A 10,457-nucleotide genomic window follows, 5' to 3' on the forward strand; every position below is an offset into this window, starting at 1 on the left:
CCCTGCCCCGGTGCCCTGCCCGCCAGTCTCTGTCTCTCAGCTCCTTCCCGAGCGGGGTCAGAGCCAACCGCCCCAGCCCAGCCCTGACTGCTGTGCGTTTGCAGGTGCTGCTGGACATCTTCACTGGAGTGCGGCTCTACCTGCCGCCCTCCACGCCAGACTTCAGCCGCCTCAGACGCTACTTTGTGGCATTCGATGGGGACCTGGTACAGGAATTTGACGTGGGCTCAGCCACACACGTGCTGGGTGGCGGGGACAGGAACCCCGAGGCCCAGCAGGTCTCCCCCGAGTGGATTTGGGCGTGTATCCGGAAACGGAGGCTGGTGGCTCCTTGCTAGGACTGCCGCCTGCCCCTCCCTCGTGTGTACTCCCGGCCGCACTGCTTCGGGGCGGGCGGGTGGCCGGTTGAACCCAGGGTGGGGGCCGCTCTCTTCTCCAAGCTATGCATCTTCCAGAGCCCACCAGCCCCGCCTACTGTCTTCCAGACTGGAGTGAGTTGCTGTGTGCCACCACTGAAGTCAGGTGCCAGTTTACATAGGTCTTTCAGATAGGGTGCTGGTTTTGACCTTTTTTTTTCCCTATGAAAAGCTTTTTAAAAAAAAAAAAATGGAACCCTCTCAGAGTTATCTGTGTCCTTCCCCAAACACCTCCTATAATTCTAGTGATTAAGGAATGGAGGGGAGGCTGGCTGTTGAAGTTCCCCTTCTACTTCCAGGCTCCTTTTAAAGTTGTATTTAAAAGAGTATCCTCAGATGCTTATAGTGGGCAAAACTTGTATTCCGCCTGGCCATTTTTGCCAGGAATGAAATTGTATCTGAAAGAAAACAAAATGGATTTTTATGTCTCACTTCTCCGTGTTCTCCTATTAAACAGTGTGTGGGTCCTGTTTGAAGGGAGGGGACCAGGAAGGACGGACAGGGAGGTGGTGTGGGCTCCGGGGCCACGGGCTCAGGAGGAGCTGCCCCTACCCCACCTGCAAACAAGACCAAAAAGCTCTTTGGAAACCCAGCTGAGGACAGATCTCCACAGCCTGCTTACAGAGAATGGCTCCTGTGCCACTTGAGGTGGATTTATTTGAATAAAGAGAAAACAATTGAGCATAGACGAGTCCAGTTCAGTAGAACTTTCTATGGCACTGGAAGAAGCGTCCTGGAAACCACTGGCTGACGGGAATCAACCACCTTTAGCTGCTGAGCATGTGAAACGTGCCGGTAACACAACCGAGGAGCTGAATTTACATCTTCATCAGCTTCAAGTCGCATGAGGCTAATGACGCTCACCGTGGACATTGCAGGTACAGACAGAGCTGGTTTGAAGCAAACCCTGAAACTAAACAGCTGTAACCCTAGAGGCATACAGGCCGGAAGTGCGCCTAAATCATGAAGTTGCTGAAAAGAGTAAGTGAACTGAAGGTGCAGCTGCACACATAGTGACCTGGAATTGGGAAGCCTAGGTGTGTGGTCCTGACCCTGCTTGGGAGGGTGGGCCCTGGCCTCTGCCTACAGGGCTGCCACACACCACCACAGCCTCGCGCCCGCGTGTTACTGTGTGCACTCCGGTCTGAGTGCAGGCTGCTCACCTCAGCATCTGGTTCTGAACTGGCTTCCATCTAGTTCTAAGGGTCCATCCTGTTTTTGCTTATCGACAAGTTGGCAGGCTGCTTGTCTGACCCCTGGAAGTGAGGTTGCTCTGGAGCATACCTGAGTCAAGAGGCTAAGCAGGGGCCACTGCCTACCCCCTGCCTTCCAGGGTAATCAGCTAAGGTCGCTTCAGCCTGTCTGACCTGGGTTCCCACCTGCTGCTTGCAGTGTGTGAGGAGGAAAGGAGGGGGCACCCTGACACTAGGCCAGGACATTTGGGGTTTCTGAATGGGCACCATTCAGTCTGGCTTCACTGTGGAGAATAAGACAGTTTTTATTCTATCCTCTGGAGACAAAAGCTGCTGCTCCTCTTGAGCACTGACCTACATAAATTTTCACCCCCTCTCCAGCCTCCTCAGGCCAAGCAGCTGGACAGAGCTCTCCTCCCAGGATTTTGCCTTTGGCTTGGCTGGTCTCCAGAGGGGTGCACCCACGCAGCAGAGGGGGTCGGTTCAGTCATGAGCTCGGACCCTCCTCACCTCGCTGGGTGTGTTACCTTCAGCTCACCGTTCAAGGTGTGGTTTCCTTCCAGTCTTTCTGATCTATGTTTCTCTTTGCTGCTGAGATTATGTATGATTTTATATCCATGTACTTCACAGACCATAAGCAACATCATCTTAAACCTCTCCAGCAGGGTGCTGGAGGCCTGCCCTCCTTTGAACCTTTATTTACTTGCTGGTTGGCAGCAGGCAAGAGGTCACCTTGGGTGCTGAATGGGTCAGCCTCCCAGAACAACGAGGACAAAGTGCTGTGGCTCAGCCTTGAGCCTCTACGCCCTTTTGGCAAGATTCCTTCCTTCTCTAGTCACAGGGCAGATCTGCACTCAGTCCGGCTCTCCCAAAGGCTGTGCTCTCAGGAGTCCCCTCCCCTGTGCACCTGCTCTAACAGGCATACCGACCTGCCTGGAGACACAGGGCACCCTGCCCTCGAGGCCGGGCCAACCTCTGAGCCACAGTCCAGCCAACACAGCTGTTCCCACAACTCCAGCCATCTCCCAGGGTCACCTGAAGACACCTGGGCACCCCAGCTGCCCTCAGACTCCTTCCCACCCACATTTTTAAGGTCTGCTTCTACCAGATGGCTGTCCGTGTCTGAACTCCCTTCATGCTGCTATCTGGGTTTGGTCCTTTTTCCCGCCCAGTTCCCATCCTCTTCTAGGCTTTTCCATGTCCAAGGCCACGTGATCCAAGCATCTCCAAAAATAACGCAATCTCACAAGAGCAGGGCTATGTGCATACAGCCTGGGATTAGCCTGTGGCTTGTGAACGCATGTCAGTCTTACCTCTGGCGTCCTCACACCAGATCGGACAGGCATCTATGTTGAAACTTTATTACAAAATTATAAAGCAGAGCTCTGTAACAAAAAATACACAATTGGGTTTGGTCTAACACCCAGGTAAGTCTGAGAAAATCTTAATATAAGCCACTTGAAATAACACATTCACGTCCAAAAGATTTCAACAAATTTATACAATATACATTGAGCACTAATTCCTGTACAGCTTATTCTTTCTAGTTTCGATCCAGCTATTCCAATGTATTATGAACCAGTCAGCTGTCCTATCTTTTAAAACAAGTCACAACTGAAATCTCCGAACAATCAGCAAAAGCCAAGGGATAATGGAAGAATTGGATGTTTCCATGGTAATTAAGACCAAGGATCCATGAGGGGCAGGAGAGAGCATCCAAGGATAAAAATCAAGTTTGCTACGTAGGTTAGATAGTAACTGAAATGGGATCTTAAGAATTCCCAGCCTTTATTTGGTGTAGTAATAAAGATACAAAGTGGGGGGGGGGGGTTGCTTAGGGTTAGGTTGTTTTAACACTTTTTCTTCTAAATGGAAACCTTCACCAAAAGGGATTAGAAGACTTAAAGGCAAGTTCTCCTAGAAGAGTAAATGACATCAGTTCTGATTCTGACTGAGGTTACAAACCAACCATCAGGATATTGTTATGTCTAAGAGGGAAACTGGGAGGTAGGGAGTGGTAAGGCCTCAGCAGAGAAAACAAGTTTTAAGCAGGGAAACAGCCAGCTTCTGCCCTGAAGTTATTGCTGGGTTGTTGCTGAGCTGCTATGTGCAGACCTGTTTCACAGTGAAACTAAGGAGTAGCTGAATTCTTTGTTAAACTGGTAGGCACCATAAACTATAGTATTTACTGTCCAGCAGAAAGATGGTGTCTTTACAGGGAAATCTCCATCCCTCCCCCAGTTCCTACAAAGGCTGTAGCCCAGAATCACACTAGGACTTGGTATAATGTCAAGGTAGGTGGTTTAGTGGTTGATGGAGAGAAAGCATTAAGCATATCCTGCACCAACCAACAGGTGCCCTTACAGGTTTCCCACTGCTTTCCAAAGTCATGATTGCTTCTTCTGGTCTGAGAGATCTCAGCTGCACGGGGTGGGGGTAGGGGTGACTGCCAAAGCCCTCAGCTGTCTGAGGGTTTGCATAGCTCATCCAACGGTAATGGTGGCGCACACAGCTCTTCTGATACTGCACAGAATATATGTTTGTGCTTGGCTAAGCTTCTCCAGCAAACCTAAGCTCTTGCAGTGGTGAAGAGACCCTGAGAGGGCTCAAGAACAACACTCACTCATTGCACGGCCCTTCCTAAAGAGCCAAGGGAATGCTTCTTCCTGACCTGCCCCTAAATGAGCAGGCTGAGAAAGGAAATGGGAGTCGACCTGGGGAACAGAGACGTGCAGCTGTCTGCTCGAGGGCTGATGCCTCCGAGTGCTCAGTCTTACATGCTTGTCTGACTGGAGTAGAGTAAGGCCCTTTGCCTAAGTCTCTGTGTCTTCAAGTGAGACCATGTTTAAAACCTCCATGGGCAAGAGCGACCTCTGCTCAGGGGAAAATCGTTTAAGGCTGTCCACTGGAGACGTCAAAGCCAAGCAGAGAGCCACTGCTTCCACCCAACGCTTTCCCTTTTCCTCATCAACTGAGGATGGCACAAAGTCAGACCCCAGGAGGAGAAGCAGAGGTGACCCACGTACTGTCACACAGACTGGAATCTCCCAGCAGTCTGAAAGCCAGATGCTTTGCTGACTCCCAAGGTCAGCTCGGGAGAGGGATAGCTTCCCATCCCAGCGCTTAAGGAAGCAACTCTTAATGACTGAAGGTTTTCCAATTGCATTTGTGTTTCATTTCTCACCAGAAATAAGTTTACTGGTCCAAATTGCTGTCCCTGGGAGGATCACTATTGGTCTGGTAAACTACCATCTTTTTGGTCTAAAGAAACAAATGAATTTTAGGTAAGGTATCAAGAGACTTTAGCAAAGGTCAGTTAAAGCACAGAGAGCCACAGAGACCAGAAATGAATCCAGGTGTGCCGGGGAGGAAGAGAGCCGTTCCCACTAGGACTCCTGGTGGGTGAAACCGAGGAATGCCGCTCGGGGGGTGGGCGGGCTACAGGAGGAGGAGTGAGACTGTTTAGGTTTGCAGAGGAAGGGAGGAAGATGTGGTCGAAATTCTGGAAAGTCCTCTCCATCAGTTACCATCGTCACCCCAAGATCACCGAAACAGGGACTGGCCTGTGTGACCTGTACCAGTTTCCACTGGCCTGGGGCTCGGCCAGCCGCACAGTGTACCTCTGAAGCAAGACAGGCATGCCCAGAGATGACACAGCATCTTTGCTCGCCCTGGTCTTGGGAACACTGCGCATTTTCTGGTTAGCTTGCCCGTCTGCAAGCCGCCAACTGTGGGCCCAGACACCTGGAGCTCTGTCCCCGTAAGGCACTGCAGAAGCCGGCACAGGCCCTCAGGATCGGAAGACGTGCACGGCCCGGATCACGTACTGCCGGCAGATGGGGCACTCATTCATGCGCTTGCCGCACTTGGTGCAGGTGACCATGTGGCCGCACTCCAGCAGAACACAGTCGATGGGCGAGTCCATGCAGATCCGACACAGGTTCTCCTCCAGGCTGGACGGCACTGCTCCCCCTGGACACAGAGCAGAAAGGAGAGTAAGGGGCACAGCCCCCCAGACCCACACACTTCCCTCAGGGAGAAGGAAACGTCTCCCTAGGAACTAACTCCACCTGCTTGTTTAATCTGCACCTCCATAGGTTAGGCTATAGATTTGAATAGTCAAGCACTTGTAGATCAAAGACATCCCAGAACATGAGAATAAGGCAAAGGCCTCAAAGCTTAGAAAGAAGTAACGTTCAGACAACTGAGGCTGTAATAAGGCCAGGGAGTGCCATGGAGGGACTCGATATTCCCTGAGGCAGAACGTGCTGAAAAGATATAAAACTGGCTGAGAAGAGTTTAGGCATCAACAGAATTGTAATGAACTGCTCATGAAGGATCATGAGACTCCTCTGTAAACATACCCCCAACTGAATAAAGAAAGCCGAGGATTGCAGGGCCCCGACCTGCTTCCCCAGGCTTCCTTGGAGGAGACGCCGTGGTGCCAGAGCCCAGCAGAGACTATGGTTCTGTCTTCGCTGCTTCCCACGCACACTTCACCCACACCCCCGTGACTGCTCCTCAGTGCTTTCAGAATTCGTGAGTTTGCTCCTTGTCTCCCCCACTAGAAGATGGGCTCCTAAATTCAACAAATGGAATCAATTTCTATTGAGATAATAATATACTTAGTATCTGCTGTGTGCTCTGAGGGCTGATAGTCGTCTTGAATCCCCAAAACCAGTCCTGAGGTGAAAGTGAACGCATTAGTTTGACTCTTTGTGACCCCATGGACTATCGCCTGACAGGTTTCTCTGTCAATGGTATATTCTCCAGGCAAGAATACTGGAGCAGGTTGTCACTTCTGCCTCCAGGGGACCTTCCTGACCCAGGGATTGAACCCGCGTCTCCTGCACTGGCAGAGTCTTCACTACTGAGCCACCCGGGAAGCCCCAACAAAAACTATGAAGTAGGTACTCACGTTACTCATTTTATGGGTGAGGCAAGTGAAACCAAAGGGTTAAATAGGTTGCCCAAAGATTCAAATCCAGGTAGGCTGGCTTCTAGGAAAGTGGCCTGAGGGCAGGGGCTGTGAAGACAGTACTAACTGCTCAGCGCACAGTTCTCAACAAGGCTAACTTGGCTTGTGCGAGTGGGAAGACACAGTGGGCATGACCTACATCCGGGGTCAGCTGCAGGAACAGAAAAACCTTCATGTACCCAAACCCAAGCCTTCCCAGCATGTTTAAAATGGCAGCCTGAATCAGGTAGCCATAAACAGGGAACTGGTCTTATAACAGCCACCTCTACGGTCCCACAGGCAGCTCTCATACTCCACTGCTTCTGCGCTTTCTTTACCTGTTCCTTGGACTATTCAGAAAGTCAAGAAACACAAGGTGGGCGGGCTGTGAGGCAGTGAAACCTATTTACTCCTGTGAGGAGCTGGTGGCCCTAACAGGGAACGTTTGGAAACAACTGAACTATATAAACACCCATATATATAAATAGGAATACCTATATATATAATAGGTATGAGCTATATAATAGCTCAACCATAAATATATAGATGAGCTGGAGTAATTTACAGAATTTCATTACAGATTACTTCTGTCAAGATTAACAAATTCATTAACTCAGTTGCCAGCATTCTCCTAGGGAATCAGAAAGACCCCAAGTGGATGGCCAAACTTTGGTATCAGGTGAGGGTCTAGAACTCCAAATGCTCAACTCTTGGGAATGTATCAGCCCGAAGACCGTGCCCCATTCTGAGCAATATGGTGAGAGCTCTTCCCCAAGAAAGGATGTTCTCAGAGTAGTGTAGGGGCCTGAAAAGCACTTTAAAACTTTTTCAGAAGACACTCCAAATTTGTCAGTAAAATGGCTGTAAAGCCTTGAGGCTTTCACAAAAAGGCCTAGCATGTTTTAGAGTGATTGTCTCTGCACTCAGATTCCTGCAGTGCGTTCTGGGGGTGCCCAGAGACCTGCGGGTGGTCTTTAACATACAGGCTGGTACATGGCAGCTGAGTGCCACGAAGCACGCTATTCACACAAGGCTCTCAGCTCACCACCCCTGCTTTTCAGTTGGTACCAGAAGCTGATGAACATCCCAAGTGATTTCCCTGAAGGTACACAGAGACCCTCCCACACAGACCAAGATGGAGTGAAAGCTATGGTGCCTGAGCCCCAGGACTATGGGCAATGCACCAGAAGTGCCACCCCTTAGCTTTTGCCGAAGATTTTACAGAGGCTGGCTTCTGAGCTCTGACCACCAGAGGCCTGCAGATCAGGCTGCCCGAGGTGTCCTGCCACTCCACCCTTCGCAGGGACGGGGATGGGAATTTCTAAAGATGCTGAGGAGCCCTGGTTCCCAGTGAACATCCCCCCCAGCACCACTCCCCCACCGGGATGTGGATATGCTCAGAGTTCTCAGACGGCTAACAGAAGTAAGGGCTGAAGGGGAAGAAGGAGAGAAGAGTGAAGGGCCTCGGCCTGATGCCAAACAGGAACAGCTACGTACCGTTTTGGTCTTCAGCGCTGCACACTGCGAAGGGAAGGAAAGAAGGCGTCTGAATATGTTGATGACAAGGAAAGCCTCCAGCCACCCTGGCTGAGTTCACTTCCGAACTCAGGCTGCTCTCCTGCTGGGAACCAGGCCACCCTCCTCAGACCCTCCACACATGGGAGATTCACCCACAGCCCCTGCTGGGGTGTCTTAGAATAAGGGCTTCCACTGCTTTGCCGTGAACAAAACTGCCAGGCAGGAAGGAGATTACACAAGCTCAGTGTTCTTTTTTCCTACCACATCGGAAGCCGGCGTTAAAGTCAAGAAAGGAGGAACAGTCTGCCCTGGTCGGCCAGGGAGTCTGGGTGCGACTCCCCAGAGGAGCCATCTCCTCGTCCCTCCTTTGGGGAGGTTCTGGGGACCATCCAAAAGGGAAGAGCCTGTGATCAGGTGACCAGGCAGATGTCCCCTAACTCTGATGAATCTGAGCTCCTGGGAGAGGAGAACCTGAATCTGACTTCAACCACTGTGAGCAGGCCAGTCAGCACAACATTGACTTGCAGGAGCCCAATCAGCTGGGGAGCAACTGGGTGAAGTCATTTCAGGAAATGCGGAGTTCTAGACTACACTCGTCTCTCTCCTGCAGGGCTTCTCTGCCTTGATTGGTACAGTCTTCATCTTACCATAAATCAGCAGCACGGTCATAATAGCAAGTTTTTTCTTCCCCAAACTCATTTGACCACAGACCTTGTTTTACTCTGCATCACTGAAAATGATACCATGGCAAATGCTTTGGAAAATGAACAGCCCCGGGGCAGGCAGGACACACAGTGTGCCAGCACCTTGGGTACAGAGTTTGAGCATGGCCAGAGGTAGTGGTGAGTCTGACAGGGCACCATACGGCGGGAAAGGCCATGGACTTAGACCCCGAAATCCTGAGAGCCAGCCTCGGCTCTCCAGTGAAGGGAAGACGCTAACAAGGCCTATTTCACAGGCTGCCCTGCAGAGTAAATACACATACACAATGCCTGACCCCAACCCGGGCCCTCAGCTCCAAAGGACAGTTGTTATTAGAGGACGCAAACGCGCAGGGTGGCTGGCCCCTTCCTCAGCTGAAGCGGGGAAATGGAGCAGGCCGCTGTGGCCTCTAATGTGCAGCAGCAGGCGCCCTGTGGCTCTGTGCTGCCGCCGCCCGCACGGCCCCTCACCCAGGTGCTGGAGGCCCTTCTGGTCCTTGTACAGCCGCGTCACCCTCTCCATCAGTTCCCACTTCTCACAGCAGCCCTTGTAGTTGACGAAGTTGCGAGCCAGGATCTCCTTGAGCTGTCGCACGGTGAGACCTTCGATGTCCTCCAGGTCAGTCAGGTCAGACAGAGAGGCCCTCCGGCCTGGGACAAAGCTGTCCTCTGAGTCGACGGACTGCGAAGGCCAAGATGGGATGGGTGGGCTCCACTCCCCCGCCCCCGCCCCGGCTCTCGCTCCCAGGACCCCAGAGCTCTCAAAACCCTGTGCTTTTGGTGACTGGCCTCAAGGGAAGCAGGAATGGGGGCACATGGAGGATTACGTGGCCCCGGCTCTACATCGCAAGACAGACCTCCATCTCTTCCTGACCCAAGGGCTGTGCTCAGGCCCAGAGGGCCACAGCCCCACCCCCAGTGGCCAGGCGGGAGGAGCAGCACCAGCTAAGGCAGGGGGTTTTGGATCCCGATTGCTCTACTGACTGATGCTGAGCAGCACCGGGCACGATGCTCACCTCTCTGGGCCCGTGTGCCCCAGGCTTCCCATGGAGATTAAACGAGGCAGCACAAGAGACTACCGTGCGTGGTCCGGGTCTTTCTCCCCCGGAGAGAGTTCTGCTTTCCCACAGAAGAAGCCTGCTTCCCGCGCAAGCATCCTCTCTGCACACTGGAGACCACAGCTCTGCGGCCCCACGGCAGTGCCCTGAACTCCCTCTCATCTTTCCTCCTGATTATCTGACCTCCTTCTCCTGACAATGGCCACTGTGTGCTGGAAGCAGAGGAAAAGAACAAGACTGGCACAGCGGCACCAGGAGCCTGCCCTCTGGCTGCTCTCCAAGTCAGCAGACTGGAAACCAACGGGCTGTGCCGCTCCGCAGCCTCCACTGGGACACGGACGGCTCCTGAGGTTCACCTGAACACTCACACTAAACGCCACCCCCGCAGACAGGATTTCGGGACTGTCATCACAGCCGGCTCCTCCGCTCTCCCCCGTGAGGCTGCCCAGAGGGTCCTGACAAGAACAGCAGTGAGAGCAAAGGCAGACGCACAGACCCACAGGGCCCACCTGGGTCTCGTCCTCAGCAGGGGCTCTGGCTGTGCGCTCCAGGTAGATGGGCTCCTCTTGGTCCTGAGACACATGGCCATTGGCCTGTGGGGAGAGAAAGATGAA

General features: G+C 52.4%; 1 protein-coding gene across 4 annotated transcripts in view; it reads right to left on the reverse strand.

Moving 5' to 3' along the window:
• Positions 1 to 2,954: 2,954 nt before the first annotated feature.
• The window catches only part of RFFL (ring finger and FYVE-like domain containing E3 ubiquitin protein ligase), a 58,966-nt gene continuing 51,463 nt past the window's right edge, over positions 2,955 to 10,457 (reverse strand). For all 4 annotated transcript variants that reach the window (XM_010861495.1, XM_010861496.1, XM_010861497.1 and 1 more), the window contains exons 5-8: positions 10,353 to 10,436; positions 9,257 to 9,467; positions 8,064 to 8,087; positions 2,955 to 5,581 (exon numbers count right to left, since the gene is read on the reverse strand). In XM_010861495.1, coding sequence (XP_010859797.1) covers positions 5,400 to 5,581; positions 8,064 to 8,087; positions 9,257 to 9,467; positions 10,353 to 10,436 — 501 coding nt within the window. In that variant the 3' untranslated portion in view covers positions 2,955 to 5,399. The remainder of the gene's footprint in view (positions 5,582 to 8,063; positions 8,088 to 9,256; positions 9,468 to 10,352; positions 10,437 to 10,457) is intronic.

This window comes from Bison bison, unplaced genomic scaffold (assembly GCF_000754665.1).
Source record: "Bison bison bison isolate TAMUID 2011002044 unplaced genomic scaffold, Bison_UMD1.0 scf7180017864472, whole genome shotgun sequence".
NCBI classification, from domain to species: domain Eukaryota; kingdom Metazoa; phylum Chordata; class Mammalia; order Artiodactyla; family Bovidae; genus Bison; species Bison bison.